At 47.3% G+C, this 16,767-nt stretch overlaps 1 protein-coding gene across 1 annotated transcript in view; it reads right to left on the bottom strand.

The window, feature by feature from the left end:
• The window catches only part of FBXO21 (F-box protein 21), a 29,767-nt gene extending 13,759 nt beyond the window's left edge, over positions 1-16,008 (bottom strand). The window contains exons 1-5 of the mRNA XM_083590188.1: positions 15,695-16,008; positions 6,253-6,388; positions 5,505-5,599; positions 2,209-2,330; positions 975-1,121 (exon numbers count right to left, since the gene is read on the bottom strand). Coding sequence (XP_083446314.1) covers positions 975-1,121; positions 2,209-2,330; positions 5,505-5,599; positions 6,253-6,388; positions 15,695-15,972 — 778 coding nt within the window. The 5' untranslated portion in view covers positions 15,973-16,008. The remainder of the gene's footprint in view (positions 1-974; positions 1,122-2,208; positions 2,331-5,504; positions 5,600-6,252; positions 6,389-15,694) is intronic.
• Positions 16,009-16,767: the final 759 nt, after the last annotated feature.

Here is a 16,767-nt window from a genome sequence, read left to right as displayed (position 1 = left end):
AATAAATTAATTCGCTGAAACTGCTAGGAAAACGGGAGTGTTCTCACAGTGGCCAACAAGAAGCCTGTGGGAAAACTGCAAGAAGGACCTGCGCACAAGAGCACTCTCCCTTCCTGGGGCTTCCAGAAACTGAGTTCCTGCAGTCGCCTGCACAAATTCATCACCTCACACTCTGGGTGGCTCCCAACAGAATATTAAAAACACAATAAAACTTCAAACATTAAAAACTTCGCTAAACAGGGCTGCCTTCAGATGTCTTCTAAAAGTCAAGATAGTTGTTTATTTCCTTGACATCTGATGGGAGGGCGTTCCACAGGGAGGGTGCCACTACCGAGAAGGCCCTCTTTTGCCTGGTTCCCTGTAAATTTGCAGTAAGGGAACCGCCAGAAGGCCGTCGGAGCTGGACCTCAGTGTCCGGGCTGAATGGTGGGGGTGGAGACGCTCCTTCAGCTATACTAGGCCGAGGTCATTTTGAATTGGAACACTTTGAATTGGAAATGTACTGGGAGCCAATGTAGGTGTTTCAGGTCTGGTGTTATATGGTCTCTGCGGCCACTCCCATCGTAATGTCATTTGCCTCTGCTGGGTGAGAAGAGTGAGAGAAGGGGGGGCATCTCTGTCCACTGGTGGCTTTGGCCCTGTTCACTGCCAGCATGTGGCCCCTGACAGATTTCTCCAGAGGAAATGTGGCCCTTGTCAGGAAAATGTTCTCCTCACCTCTCGCCCAGGTGTGATAGCTCAGTCAGTATCAGTCAGCATGAGACTCTTAATCTTAGGGTTGTGGGTTTGAGCCCCACGTTGGGCGAAAAAGTCTTCCACTGCACAGGGGTTGAACTACATGACCCTTGTGGTTCCTTCCAACACTACAAGTCACCCTAGCGCAGAGTAGCTGCATTGCCATAGAAAAGGCTGTCCAAAAAACAAACAAACAAACAAACAAACAAAAAACTAACTCAAGTAGCTTTGTACAATACCTGCTTTTTGGGTCACACTTGGGTGCCTAGAGTTTTTCGATTTCAGGAATTTCCGAACTTTGGCCACAATATCGTCAACCTGGGCTTGGACACTTTCTAGGCAGATGTCCGACAGTGGGTTGCAATACTGGTCAATCAATACAGCCCCTGGAAAAACCCGGAAGAGAGGCAGGGCAGAAATATATATTCCATTAAAATTACTCAAGGGTTGTGAGCAGATTTAGTTTCGAATGGTAAGAGCTGCCGGGTAATGGGAAGTAGCGGCTGGACAGACACCTGCCATGGGGCGCTGTAGCCGCTGGGTTCCTGAATTGAGTGGTGAGTTGATTAGATTGGGGTGGGGAACCATTTAAAGCCCGAGGGCTACATTCGCTTGTTAGCAGCCTTCCAAGGGCCATGTAACAGTGGTGGGTGGAGTAACAGATGGGACCCACCCACCTACCCACCCACCTCTCCTCTCTCCTGCAAGTTAAGCAAAAGGCATTATCATGGTTCATGAGCACATAACATCTAAGCAAACACAGAGGGCGTGGCCTCTGTGAGGGGGCGTGGTCTAGGAGAGCCCCAAGGGCCAAATAGGGATGGAGGGCTGCATCTGTTTCCCAGGACTGGGGTTCCCCACCTTTGGAATAGATTTTTTTCCCCAAAGAGCCCCTCCTCATGAAATTATAAAAACATTTTTAACCTTACACACACACACACACACACAGAGAGAGAGAGAGAGAGAGAGAGAGAGAGAGAGAGAGAGAGATAATTGGCAAGTGAAGGAGAAGGAAATTCTCATTTTAGTAAGGTAAGTGAAGAATTAAACTGGCCAGTCTGTATTGCATTAAGAGGAAATTAAAAGCTAAACAAGGAAAAGCAAATGGGGGTGTTGGGATAAAGCTCTTCAAATCCAGATAAAGATGGAGCGTGTGCATTTCAGAAATTATATTTGAGAACAGATGAGGAACAGAAAAAGATTGGACTGCTGATTTCGGGACAAACCACTGAATTAAATTACAAAATGGTTAAGATTCTGCCTGTTTTGTAATGAGTACAATGAGGTTTTTTGTTTTTTTGTAACTGCATTGGAAAATATTGGATGTGCCAGTAGATCACACTATTTTACTTTAACTACATTTTGAGTGATGCTCCATTTGGATTCTTCTGTGTGACGCAGAGCCTTTGGCTAAACAATAAAGATTCGGCTGGCAGGACAGATGCTTGCTATCACGTTGAGGCCTCCACTCACCTTCCAAAAACGACTGCTCATCCGCTGGGCGCTGAAGATACACCTTCAGTTTCTTCAATATGTTTTGCTGCCGCATGAAGTAAAGGATTTTCTTTGCATAGTACTTCCACGTCAGGCCTTTCCTGCACAGTGAAGGAGAACCATTGTGGTGAGCAACCGCTTGAGTCGGAAGAATGGGAAGAGGAAAGCCAGGCGCACAAAGAGAAACGCTTGAATGGTGCGATTATAAGGGGCTAGCCGAGCAGAGCACGGGAATGACTACCAAGCCCTGAAAGCAGGATCTTATTAATACAGCTCAGGTATCTCCTGAGACTTTAAAAGACAACTTCTGACCCCTATAGCACAATCTTATCTGCGGAATGCAAAAGCAGGCAGAGAACTACAATGCCGCTCAAAGACTCTCACGCCAGCTGGGATTTTTGCCAACATCAATAGTTTTATTAAACTTCAGCAACAAACAAGAGAGGGGTAGAAAGATGAAAGAGATACGGATCAGCATACAATGCAGAAAAATTGCACCGGGGAGCCTGGCCATAAAGAATAAAGGAAGGCTTTAAAGTTGCAGTTCTCAGAGTGGCTTAACAGTCTATCCTTTCCCCCAGGAAACTCTGGAAATGGTAGCTCTGTGAGGGGAATATTAGCAGGGGGCAGGGTCTCCTAACAGCACCCGTAACAAACCACAAGTCCCAGGACTCTTTGTGGGGTTAAGAATGGAAAACTATTCCTCCAAGTCCACCTTATGACTTGGAGGGATGCAAGGTCCTCAGACCACTGTGTAAATATGGTGGGTATTGATCCTTCCAGGCTCGAAACGTCACATGCCACTTACTTAAGAGAACAGCCGAGGAAGACTTGATGCTGCTACATTTGTGTCAGTGCCTTGGACAGAAGACCAATTTAATAATTATTCTGTAGTAAGAAAATGTCGTGTGCAAAGATATTTAAGACGTTTCTTGAGAGACAGTGCAATGTAGTGGTCAAGAAAGACCAAATAAGACTGGGGCGACCCAAGATCTGAATGGCTACATTTAGACCAAGGCCTTGGACTCAGTATACCTGAAGGAGGTTTCCACCCCATCATTCAGCCCAGACACTAAGGTCCAGCTCTGAGGGCCTTCTGGCGGTTCCCTCACTGCGAGATTACAGGGAACCAGGCAGAGGAGGGCCTTCTCAGTAGTGGCACCCTCCCTGTGGAACGCCCTCCCATCAGATGTCAAGGAAATAAACAACTATCTGACTTTTAGAAGACATCTGAAGGCAGCCTGTTCAGAGAAGTTTTAAATGTCTGATGATATTATTATTATTATTATTATTATTATTATTATTATTATTATTATTATTATTTCTGTTGAGAGCTGCCCAGAGTGGCTGGGGAAATCAGCCAAATGGGTGGGGTATAAATAATAAATATTATTATATTATTATTTATCATGATGGGAATTAGCCTGGCTTGGTTCCTGTAGCCACGAGAAGGGGTGCAGAAACATTCACTCCTGTTTCCAAAAGCGCTTAATTTTAACTACTGTTTGTGTTCTTTGTGTTCCAAGAACCCAATTCTACAGAATGCTTCTTACTCACATCCTATTGTTTCACTATACCAGGTGTGTGGACAACTTTGTCCCTCCAGATGTTGCTGAACTACAACTCCCATCAGCCCCAAGCAAACACAGGCAATAGCCAGGGATTACGGGAGTTGCAGTTCAGCAACAGATGGACTACATTCCCCACACCTGCTCTATACCCTCCTGGGCTCTGAATGCATGCACAGGTGATGCTCCTGTTTCTCCCAATTCAGATCCGTCCACTCCAGCAAACAGATCAAACCTCACAACGCATTATCCTCTAGTCAATCAGGGCGCTCAGTAGGAACAGACACACTGTCAGGACGGCTTCCAGGGAAACAATTTAGCTTAATGATAGCAAGTGGCAAAGACTGCAGCATCGTTAGCATAAATTTGCTCTTAATAAGAATGTGTGCGGCCAACGCAGCAGCTCAAATGATGTTAAGCAGAAACCTCACCAATGCAAAATATTAAGCTGCAGCCTTGTTAGAAGGTGAAACAAAGCTGAGCACACAATCAACTATAAAACTTCATTGTAGTCTTTAAAACAGGGATAGGGAACATGTGGCCTTTCAGATATATTGTTGGAACATATCCGTCAGCTCCAGTCAGCATGACTAATGGCCAGGGATGATGAGAGCTGAAGTCTGGCAATATCTGGAGGTCCACAGGTTGTCTGCCTCTGCTTTTAAGACTTCCTACACAGTCCTTACAGTTTTAATCAATTAGATCTGCATAAATTTGCATACAAGAGAGGGGGTAAGCAGACTTTTTTTTTTTTTTTAGATTATGCACTGTAACATCTCAGGAGAGGCATTTCCGATTGTCTCTTGCACAGAGAATGCAACATTTCTCATAAGACTGGCACTCATTTTATTTATCTGTTTTTATCAAAGGTATATACCGCCCTTCATCTGAAGATCTCGGGGTGGTTCGCAAGGTAAAAATGCAGAATAAAAGCACAAAATAAACAGTTAAAACAAAAACAGACAATAAACCCCACATCCCACAAGCACATTTAAAAGGCCGTAGAATATTAATCAGCCAAAGGCCTGGTTGAAGAGGAATGTTTTCACCTGGTGCCTAAAGATGTATAATGAAGGTGCTAGATGAGCCTTCCTGGGGAGAGCATTCCGCAAATGGGAAGCCGCTGCAGAAAAGGCCAGTTCTCATGTTTCCACCCTCTGGACCTCTTGTGGAGTAGGCACACAAAGAAGGGCCTCAGAGGATGATCACAGAGTCTGGGTCGGTGTATCTGGGGAGAGGCAGTCCTTGAGGTATTGCGGTACTGAGCTGCTTAAGGCCTTATAGGTCAAAACCAGCACTTATTAATAGCTGGAATGGTATAAGACCAGGTTCGAATCTCTGCTCGGCTATGGAGCTTGTTGGTTTGCCTTGGACAAGTCTCTCGCTCTAAGCCTCACCAACCTTGAAGTAATGTTGTGAAGATAAAAAACCCCGGAGAGGAAATCATGTCTGCTCTCTTGTAACTTCTTCAAAGAGGAGGGATTATGAATGCAACGTTTAAGAATTAAATTGCAACATGAGTTTGCAATGTCTGTTAAGTTTCTGCAAAAAATATTTAAAATCTGCTGGCTGGGTAAATCAGGCGCACTGCTTCAGTCAGTCAAAAATGTTTTAACTGGCCGATCAATTAATCTAAACTTTGCAGCCCTATGGAAATGCAATTTTGTTTTTGCAGCCCCTCCTAGCTCTTTTAAAATTCAGGCTCACCTTCCTTCCATATTAAGGATGGACATCAGCTCATCCTCAAAGAAGTGGCTTGGGCACTCGAGGGTTTCAATATCGGTGAAGCCGTCACAGGGCACCTAGCAAAAGAACATAGTGTTACCCCATCACTAAGGACTTTAGGGAAGGGCCAGGGCTCATCTGAAAGGGCACATGCTCTACGTGCAAAAGGTCCAAGGTTTAACCCCCAGCATCTCCATGTAGGTGTCTGAAACCCTGGAGAGTTGCTGCCAGTCAGTGTGTACACAATATTGAGCTAGATAGACCAATGGTCTATCTTAAGGTTTCTATGCCTTAAGTGAAGGGCCATAGCTCAGTGGTCAAGCATCAGTCTTGCACGCTGAAGGTACTATGTTCAATCCCAGGGCAGGGAAATGACTCCCGTCTGAAACTCTGGAGAGCTGCTGCCAGTCAGTGTAGACAATGTTGAACTAGATGGACCAACGGTCTGACCCAGTCCAAGGCAGCTTATTTTGTGGGGAGGGTCATAGCTCAGTGGCAGAGCATCTCCATCTCCAGGTAGGGTTGGAATTGATCTCTGTCTGAAACCCTGTAGAAGTGCTGCCGGTAGACAATATTGAGTAAATGGACCGGTACAAAGTAGCTTCCTCCGTTCTTAGGACTTTTCCTGTAACCCACTAGGAAACTATCAAGCACGCTTTTGTATCCTGGGTCACAAAAGGATCATGGGGTGCACAGGACGAGTGTTTCTCAAATAAACAAGAAATCTTACATGATCCGAAAAGAACCTTTTGGAAAATGATGCTACGATTCTCCGAGCTTCCAAGCCAGCTTTATGCCGTTGTTTGTATTCCTCCAGCCAATTCACGCTGTCCACCTGGTTATAATATTTCATAAGCGATGGCCACCTGTGGAAGAAACAGACAAATCAAAACACAGTGGTCAACATTTCACATCTTCACGGAGTTGTTCAGGATGCCAAGAGGCAGGGGGAAGAGAACAGGAAAATGGAGTAAGGAGAAGTGGTCTCCTTGAATCACTAACAGGGATGGGAAGCATGTGGCCCTCTAGCCGTGGTTGGACTGCACTTCCCATGATCTCTGACCACTGGGCTATGCTGGCTAGGGATGATGGGAGCTAGAGTCCAGGAGCTGCTGGAGGGCCACGGGTTTCCCACCCTTGGAATGAGGTATCCTGGAGAAGGAATGAAGCTGAAGGAGGTACACCACAAGTGTAATACATATGCACACACCCAATTTCATCTGTTACAGTGAGAGGTTCCAGAGGACTGACACCCCGCTAAACACTAAGGCTGATGAAACATTCATGTCACAGTGGGGAAAGATTTCAGGAGGGCAGGAATGGGGGGCGGGGGGAGAACAACAAGAAGGATCTCCTTCCCCAGCTGGCTCACCCTGATGAGTCCTTTTGTTCTAGGCTGATTAGAACCCTAAACAGAGGCACTCCTCCGTATAGGCTGAAGATCTCATGCCCAGCTGTGAAATGTGGCCCTATATAAATTATATAATTCTGAATATTTGGGGGACTTTCTGAAGGTAAGTGGATAAATATTCTTGCTTTTTTATTTTTAAAAAAGAGATCCTCCCCCTCTCACCCTGCGCCCCACTCCAACAAGGCCTGAGCATGCTTTTTGCCATGGTCCAAAAATGATGGGCATCAGCTGGGGTAGCTGGGTGGGGAACTGAACTGCTCAAGCCCCTTACTGAAGAGAGGTATAACCGTCATTGGACTACAAATCCCATAATCGCTGACCGTGCTAGTTGGGGCTGATGAGGAGTTGGGAGTCAAACAACACCAAGAGCGCTAAGCTGCGCCTGGAGTGAAGGAGACAGGTGCATCCCTAAGCTCTCCCAGTCACACAAATTATTATAAATAGCCCAAGGCTTGGTGCTCATTTGTTCCTGAGCCCCAGGGGTTAGACCTGTAAGGAAAATGTACTATATCACTAGACTGCTATACTGCTAGTTCAGGCCTAGCTGGAGAGGAAGCTACTAAAGACTCTTCAGAACCCCCCAGCTTGTTACTTATATTTTCAAAGTACGGTATCTTCCTGCAGGCATCCCGTAGCCACACAGGAAGATGCCTTATATCAGTGTGCAGGCAGGTAGGGTCTCAGCCAGCGTACCAGATGGAGCTGATAGGCAGCTGCCTTCGACACAGAATTAACCTGCGCTTCCATGGACAGCTGTGAGTCCAAAATGACTCCCAGACTGTGCACCTGGCCTTTTAGTGGCAGTTACCCTGCTCAGGACCAGGGAGTCCTCCACACCTACCTGCCCGCCACATGTCCCCCTTCCGTCTTTTCGAGATTCAACCTCAATCCATCTACTGAGGAAGCTACTGAGGACTCCTCAGAGCTCCCCAGCTTGTTAACTATATTTTCAAAGTAGAGTATCTTACTGCAGACATCCCCTAGCCACATAGGAAGACGTCTTATATCAAGTCAGACCATCACTTCACCTAGCTCAGAACCATCTACACTGACTGGCAGGAGCTCTCCAGGATTTCAGAGTGGAGTCTTTCCCAGCAGTACCCGGAGATGAACCTGGGACCTCCTACATGCAAACCACATGCTATGCATCCAGAATAAATGCAAGGGACGTGCCCACTAGGCTTGTCTCTAACCTCCAAATATAAGGAAGCTGCCTTATACCGAGTCAGACCATTTGTCATCTAGCTCAGTATCACTGACACAGACCGGCAGAAACCCTCCAGCCCTCCAGGCAGGAGTCTTTCCCAACGCTACCTAGCAGTGTTTGAAACTCCCATTGTTCTAGGCACATTTTGCGACAGGGAATTTCATCAGCACATGCAGTTTCTGAGCTCTGGGCACAGTACTGTGCCTACAATTTCAGATTAAAACTGCAGAGTGGAAGGAAAGGAGAACCTTTTTCTGCCTCCCCACTTCCAGCTACTCTCTGACAACTGGAGAAGAGACCCTCTTAAGAATATTAGGGGGGTAGGCAGGTCTAGGACTAGACCATGTGAAAAAGGAAGATAATATTTTAGCTGAAGTTCATTCATTTTCAGCTTTGTATTTTTGTTATTAAAAAAGTGTGCCAAGACATTCTGTTGCTGTGCCCACAACCGAGGTTTAAGGTGCCATTTAGCTCCTAGCTTTCGCATCTCAGTTTCTAACACTGCTACCTAGAGATGCCGGGGATTAAAGGAGGGCCCTTCTGCTTGCAACACATGAGCTCCCGTTTCCTGACAGCTAAATAGCAGGTGGCAGAGCTCCCTACCCCACCCTGCAACACTTCTTCCAGCAAACTATCACAGCGAATGCTGCTCTGAGGATTCATTGTGTTGAAAAAAGGATTATAACTTCTGGAATCTGCCTATCCCCCTTGAACCAGGAGGAGGTCGATGGCAGTGTGTGTACACTGCCAGAGCACATCCTCAGCTGGCCGGCGTTGGGAGCTGGAGAGGCCAAAGGGAGGGTGGAGGGGATTAGCCTCAGAGGACACAGGCCCTGTGACTTGCAGCCGTGTTTCTGAGCAGCTCAGCCAAGTGTCCAGCATTTGCTTCTTGCCAGGAAATGTAGGAGGAAGTCGCTTGCTCCTTATTTCCCAAGTGTATCGGGCACAGGAGAGCTGTGCCAACAGCCGCTTTGGGTGGCATGGAACCCAGAGCTCTCTTTGATATCCAGGACAGGGGGGGGGAAATAAAGCCCAAACATGAGCTGTAATTCTGGGCTACCTGCTGCAAACCCTGGTGCCCTGGAAGCTCCTGTGACATTGAGGATTAATGATGCACCTGCCTATCTATTCAACACCATGAAGGTTTTCTGGAAGAGAAATCTTGGCATAACATGGCTGTGAGATAAAGCCTATCAGAGGCTGCCCAGTCAAGCTATGTGCTTCCTCCTCACAAAATGTCAACACTAGGATTAACCAAAAGATGTGGATATAGACCTTATCTGTCAGCTTTTGAACAATTCCCAAGCTAACATATTTTTTTCAGAACACAAAGGAAAAGCAGGAGTTACAGTAGAAACTGCCAGTCAAGAGAGATCTGAAGGATGCAAAATCCATGTGGGAGTTTGGACAGGACCATAGGCTATTCGCGAAAACAAAGAGTTGTGGTTGAGAGTTATCTAGTTCGTACATTAACCAATATCCCGATGCACACACATTACACAATGAAGCTGTTCTACATAGATTCATATTGTTCCATCTAGTGGTACCTCGGTTTATGAACTTAATCCATTCTGGAAGTCCGTTCTTAGACTGAAATCATTCTTAAACCAAGGCGCGCTTTCCCTAATGAGGCGTCCCACCGCCGGTGCCCTTCCATCGTTCAGTTTCAGTTCTTAGACCGAGGTAAAGTTCGCAAACTGGGATACTATTTCCGGTTTTGTGGAGTTGGTAAACCGAATTGTTTGTAAACAGGACTGTTATTAAACCAAGGTACCACTGTATAGTCTATTCCACTGGTCTTCAACTGGTGGGTCAGGACCACCAGTGGACTGCGGTCCAATCTAAGATGGGTCACACTCTTACCATGGAAGAGTGCTCCCACCATGGAAATATACGGTAAAAGATTAAGAAACAGGTCCCAAAATGCATGTTTGGGTTAAAAGTGAATCCTGGGGCTGCAAAGGTTGAAGATACCTGCTCTACTCTACCCTGAGCAGAAGTTTCAGGTAGGTTCCCCACCCCTTGCCCTACTTGAAGGTGCTACAGGTTGATCCTGAAAAAGTTCGCATCTGAACTGTGTGCTCTACCTCTGAGCAATGGCCCTTTGTCCTTCATGCTAAGCTGTTAGGAGATTCCTATTCCCCTTCCAGAGCTACAATTCCCAGAGTGGCTAAACAATCAAGCCCTCTTCACAGGGAACTATGGGAATTGGAAACAACTCTAAGCACCCTTAACAAACTACAGCTCCCAGAACTCGGGGGGGGGGGGTTAGCCACAACTACGTTTATCATAGCACTTTAAATGTATGGAGTGAATGTGGCCTCAGTCCTGCTTAAGAGTAAACCCATCAGAATGAATGGACCTCAGGCTCATTCATTTCAACCAAACTGGGATAAAATAATAACAACAATTCCTGAATTTGTTTAATAAATAGCTGATCTGGACCATGATTAGGGCAAAGGGTTGACTGCTCCTGCCACAGCACAGTCCCAAGCTGACTATTTGCTGGCTAATTATTATTTAAACAATAATCAGCATCAGGAGATACACATGACCAAAGCAGCCTTCTCCAATATGGAGCCTTTGCCGAAGCTGATGGAAGTTGTAGTCCAAAACAGCTGGTCAACAGGTTTGCAAAAGTTTGGCTAGAGACAGGGCTAATTTTATGTCTTGTTTGCTCCAGATGAGGAACATCACTTTGCAAACACCTTCACAATGTATGGCGATGTTGCCGCACAGTAGTATTGTGAACAAACACACAACAATGGCTTCAACTTTTTAGCTCAGGATGTCAATCTGTTAACTTTTGGGGCGATGGTGTGGCAGAATACATCACTGTAGGAGACGAAATCATAACTTGCAGGCAAGCTCTCTCACACAGTCAGTGACAATAGAACTGGACCAATATATGTAAATTTCTTATCTTGGCCCATTTTTGAGAACAGGAGAAGTTCATATGCAGCCTGGCTCTGACCATGTCTTGGCAGAAGAAGACATGGTTTTATTGCTTTTTCTAACTGCCAGTTGGCTTGCAAAACTCAGGCTGAACAATTAAAAGGAAGAGAATATTCTCTCCCCACCTGTGAAAGAGGCTGCTGAACAACGGACAGCTCCCCAGTTCAGCAAGCGATTTTCCTGGGTCGCTTTCCAGGCTCTCTGTCTGCGATTCAGAGTTCGGCTTTATCATCTCAGCCGCCAAGTTGGACCTTTGAAAGATTCAGAGCCAGCCACGTGAGCCATCGCGAGTCTATATTCCAAAAGCGGCTGTTTCTCTGATCGCTGGACTCCTGGCAAAAGTTGAGATATTGACCCTGTTACTCTGGGCCAGGCTCCATCTTGAGTAATTACATCTGAGTGCCTTGAAACCCCCACTGCAATTTCAGTTGGAGGAGTTATTCTTTACTCCCTGCCCTAAAATAAACAGTTGCTGAAATAATGTAACGCAGTGTGGCCATATTCCTCATGGAAGATTCACTGGGCCCCTGACGGCACTTCGGATGCTAAAATCGAGAACTACAATAAGGGAACAGCATGAAGCAGTGATGAAAGTATACAGATACAGAATATTACTTATTTTAGTAATGACACAGAACACTACTATGAGCTTTTAAAAACAAACAAAAATCTGTTTGCCATTATGATAATTTCCAAACTGGGTGAACATGCAGGAAAATGGCAAATGAAGTTCAAGGTCAGAGCAAATTGATGCGTAATGCAACAATTTTTCATTGATCATTTTAATATTCCTTGTAAGCAGCTTGCAGGTATTACTACAATCAAGGGGCAAACATATTTTGCTAAATAAAAAAATAAACCCTAACTTTAATATGTGCCAATGGTGTTTGAATTGTGACTAACCAAAGAAGAGATCTTGGGGTTATGGTGGTTGACACAATGACAATGTCAAACCAGACGATCAGCTGATGAAGCATTCATCTCCCTGATTTGTTTGCAGGGATATTAGACAACACTGGCTTTTTATTGAGCATTCATTCTGATGCGTTTGTGGGGAGGTTAGATGCCACCGTATTGAAACAAGCATTATCCCACACTTTCTGGAGCACTCCCCCATCACTTTTCTTTTTTTGCAAAAATTCTGCTCTTTGAGGAAATAGGTTTGTTACACAAGACCTACTAATCAATTGCACTGCCTGAATTTGCCTGCATATGATTCAACCCCACCCAGTGTTCAAAATTAGTCAAGCACCTGACTTAGCACATTTTGCACCTGACTATTACAACCAAGTGAAGATGCCTGGGCACCAGGATGGCGCCTGACATCTTCACCATCTGGAGGTGCATGTCTGGGGATCACTGGAACATGACTGTTTTCACATACTAATACCACATCCTGTAGAATTCTATCAATTATGTACATTTTATCTGCACAATCAGAATGAATTTCAGGAACCATTTCATTTACCCCACCCCACTACCCTGCTCACAGTTGTGAAGAACATTCTTAAGCTATGAATGGTCCGTATCACCATTAAGAGAGGTCGGAATAGGTGCAGGGTTCGAAATTAGCAGGGCGCAAGGCGCATTTTGCACCTAAAGATTCTCCATTTGTGAGCAACTCAAAAAGTCTGGGTGCCATTTTTTTGTGCCTGGCTGACACTCAAAAATTACTGAAATGTAGTGCTTTGAAGCCTCCAAGTATATGTTAAGGATAGGCAATATGTTAAGGAGTTTAACAATAAAGAGTAGAATGTTTTGAAAACTCAAGTATGGTACCAATATTTTTACTGTCAACACCAAATCAAACATATATTAGCAATTTCTGCTAAAAATGTGATATTAACAATGCGTCACTTATGTGAATTGCGTATTAATTCATGCTTATTAAAATAATAAATAAAAAGTGTTGCCGACCCTCACACCCCAGGCGACTAGACATTTTCTTCTTTCAGTTCTCAAAGGCACTATTTTGCCGCTGGCTCTGGATGGCAGATGTTGGATTTCGCACCCCCCAGCTGAGCATCCCTGATCCTTCTCCTGCTCGCATGCAAGCAGAAGAAGGATTGGGGCTTCCTCAGCTGGAGAGTAGGGGGCTTCACACACCCCAGCTGAACAGCCCCAACTGCTTGGCTGAGGCATGGGAGCCGCGCACTCCTCAGCCAAGCACGTTAAAGAAGCAGAGGGAGGAACAAGGTGTATCGGCTCCTTGCTGATACAGCTTGTTTCTCTCTCTTTGCCAGTATGAGGGGCAAAGTAGGATGGTGGCTTCATTCTTCGTTCTTCATGTGGCCGCCCCGACCTGGCCACAGTGATCCATGCGATGGTCATCTCCAGGCTTGACTACTGTAATTCGCTCTACGCGGGGCTGCCCTTGAAGCTGACCCAGAAACTCCAGAGGGTACAGAATGCTGCAGCGAGGCTCCTCACGGGGTCTCTGCCATGGGAGCATATTCACCCAGTGCTTTTCAAGCTGCACTGGCTCCCGGTGGAGTACAGGGTCAGATTTAAGGTGCTGCTTTTGACCTTTAAAGCCCTTCACGGCCTAGGACCCTCGTACCTACGGGACCGCCTCTCCTCGTATGCCCCACGGAGAGCCTCAAGGTCCATAAATAACAACACCCTAGTGGTCCCAGGCCCTAAGGAAGTTAGATTGGCCTCAACCAGAGCCAGGGCCTTTTCAACTCTGGCTCCAGCCTGGTGGAACGCTCTGCCTCATGAGACCAGGGCCCTGCAAGATCTGATTTCTTTCCGCAGGGCCTGTAAGACAGAGTTGTTCCGCCTGGCCTTTGGCTTGGAGCCAATTTGATTCCCTCCCTCCCTCGCTCTCTTTCTTTTTTCTTTTCCTTCTCCTCCTGCGATGGGGCTACATTTTAATATTTTAACGTTCCATTATTTTAATGTTGTATTTTGTTTTTAAGTTGTAATCATTAATCTTGTTTTATTATTGCTTGTAAGCCGCTCTGAGCCCGGCCTTGGCTGGGGAGGGCGGGGTATAAATAAAAAAAATATTATTATTATTATTATTATTATTATTATTATTCAGCAGTATATTGCAAGTGACACTGCCGCCACTCCCAAGTCCCTCTGCCTCCAGCGCCCAGCTGCAGCTTGTTTCTCCCTCGGCTCAGGAGCAGTGGCGGTTTCACCTGCAATATTCCTCTGAGTGAAGCTGCCATCCCACTCTGCCCCCATACCAATCTTGTATCGATACATCACCCAGGCCTATTCCACATGTGACCTCCAGATCTTTTGAACTACAACTCCCATCAGCTGCCTTACACACACAGTTCAGGGGCATTATCTTCCCAGTATTCCTGTTATTGCTGTTGTGTCTAGAAAACCTTGGCAGTGGAAACTTCCCTTGGGCCAGGGATACCAGCCTTTTCTCTTTTTCCTCCCCCTGCACTCTGCCTATGCTCAGGAATTATCATACCAATGTCCAGGGCCAGAAAATTCTCCCTGCACCTGGGAAATTAGACTTTCCACTTTTCCCTGCCTCTGTACTCTCTCCATGCTCAGAGTCATCATCTCACTATCACTGCTACGGCTACATGTAAGGCCTGAAGCCTTCCTCTGTGCTTAGGATGCCACCTCCAGTCCTTCCTCATTCGCACTTTGCTCATGCTCAGGGACACCATCTTCTTGATTGTCTCTGTTTCTGCTGTAGATGCAAAGGCTCCAAACTCTCCTTTTTCTGTGCTCTACCCATGCTCAGAGGCTCCTCCCGCTGCACTCTGCCCATGCCAGGAAGGCACCATCTTCTCAAAGTCACTGTGTTGCACTTAGAACAACACCAGGCCTTCCTCCTCTTTCCTCCTGCAGCACTCAGCCCATGTTCAGAGGCACCACCATCCCAATGCAACCACTGCTGCTGTGTGTGCTCCAGGCAACAGAAAACTCCCTCGCCCTTAAGCTGTGCTTAGGTTAACATCAAGCCTTCCTCCACACATACACACTCTACGCATGCTCAGAGGCACCGCCTTCCCACTGACAATACTGCATGAGCTTCAGCGGCATGAAAGCTCCCGGTGAGTTTAGGACGATGCCACCAGGACTTCCTCCTGCTGCACTCTGCCCATGTTCAGGAACACCACCTACCCAATGCAACTATTGCTACTGTGTTTACTCCAGGGAACTGAAAACTCCCTCACCAAGCCTTCCTCCCCTCTGCATCCTGCCCATGCCCAGAGGCACCACCTTCTCGACGTCACTGCTCCATAACCTAAAACATGCACATCTCTGCACTTAGAACGCCAGGCCTTCTTGCTGCTGCACTCTGCCCATGCTCAGAAGCACCACCTACCCAGTGCAACTACTGCTGCTGTGTATGCTCCAGGGAACTCCCTCGCCAGGCCTTCCTCCTGCTGCACTCTGCCCATGCCCAGAGGCACCACCTTCTCGACGCCACCGTTCCGCGGCCTGAAACACGCACATATTTGCGCTTAGAACAACGCCAGGCCTTCCTTCTTCCCTGCACTCTGCCCATGCTCAGAGGCACCACGACCTATGGACGTCGCTGCTCCTGCCACCTTTCCGAGGCCCACCCCCCCATTCCTCCCCCCTTTCCACACACCCCCACCCGTCCCCGGGGCTCACCTGAGCCGGAGCTGCTCCCTCCAGACCTTCCCTCGGGGCTGGCAGGCCTCCCTGAGGCGGCGGCAGGTGCAGGCCAGGCGGGCCACGTCGGAGGCGTTCAGCGGGCCGCAGCACGCGATTAGCTCCAGAAGCTCCCCCGGCAGCTCCGCCAGGCTCGGAGGGGCCGGCCCGGGCCCTGGAGGAGGAGGCGGCGGCGGCAGAGCCAATCCCTCCGGCCCGTCCGCCTCCGACTCCGCGGGGCCCGTCTCCGCCTCGCTCGCCCTCTCCGGCGCCGCCATCTTGCCTGTTTACCTGAGCGGCCCTCCGAGGGGGCGTCTCCAAAGAGACACGCGCCGGCGGCGCAGAAAAGGGTGGTCCGAAAAAAGAGGCGGGCGGGCGCGGCAGGAAGAGGCGGGAGGAGAATGACGCCGGCGTTGAGAAAGGGGGCGGGGGGAACCACGAATGAGGCGGGCGAGAGAGAGAGAGAGAGAGAAAAGGAAAGGGACGCCCAGGGAGCGTCTGCGAATTGCTTTCCTCGCATAGAGGCGCACCGGCCACTGCTCGCTCTCTTTTTTTTCTTTTTCTTTTGGTTACAGTATTCCTCTCATCTCCCAATGGGCAGGAAAAAGAAACTAATCAGGGAACAGCGGGAGGTGGGGGTTAGGGGGAATACCAGTTCCCCCAGCAAGCGCTACCCTAAATTCCCAGTTTGCATTTTTGTCCACCTGTCTGCCTGTTAAAGGAAGGGTGAGCTTCGAGCACTTGCAGAACTTGCAAAAAGAGGAGGAATTTGGAGTCGTTATGGTTCATGGGGTGGGGAGTGGGAGAAGGAAAGGGAATAGTCCCCCCCTCCCACTCCATGAACTATACCAAACAGATTTCCTACTTTGAGTAGGTTTCTTGTATTTGTAGAACCTGAGAAGGGAGGCAAAAATTGGGTTATGGACCATAACCCCCAGATTTCTATTATTATTATTGCCGCTGCTATTTTCTTTTTAAAAAGAGTAATTTTCTAGCATTTGTAGAACCTGAGATATGAAACAAGACGTGCAGGCACTTTGCCTCCTTGGGGTGGGAGTGGGGGAGAGGAGAAA

Source organism: Podarcis filfolensis, assembly GCF_964270895.1.
Source record: "Podarcis filfolensis genome assembly, chromosome: 16".
Taxonomy (NCBI): Eukaryota; Metazoa; Chordata; class Lepidosauria; order Squamata; family Lacertidae; genus Podarcis; species Podarcis filfolensis.
This window is presented reverse-complemented; position numbering and strand designations above follow the sequence as displayed.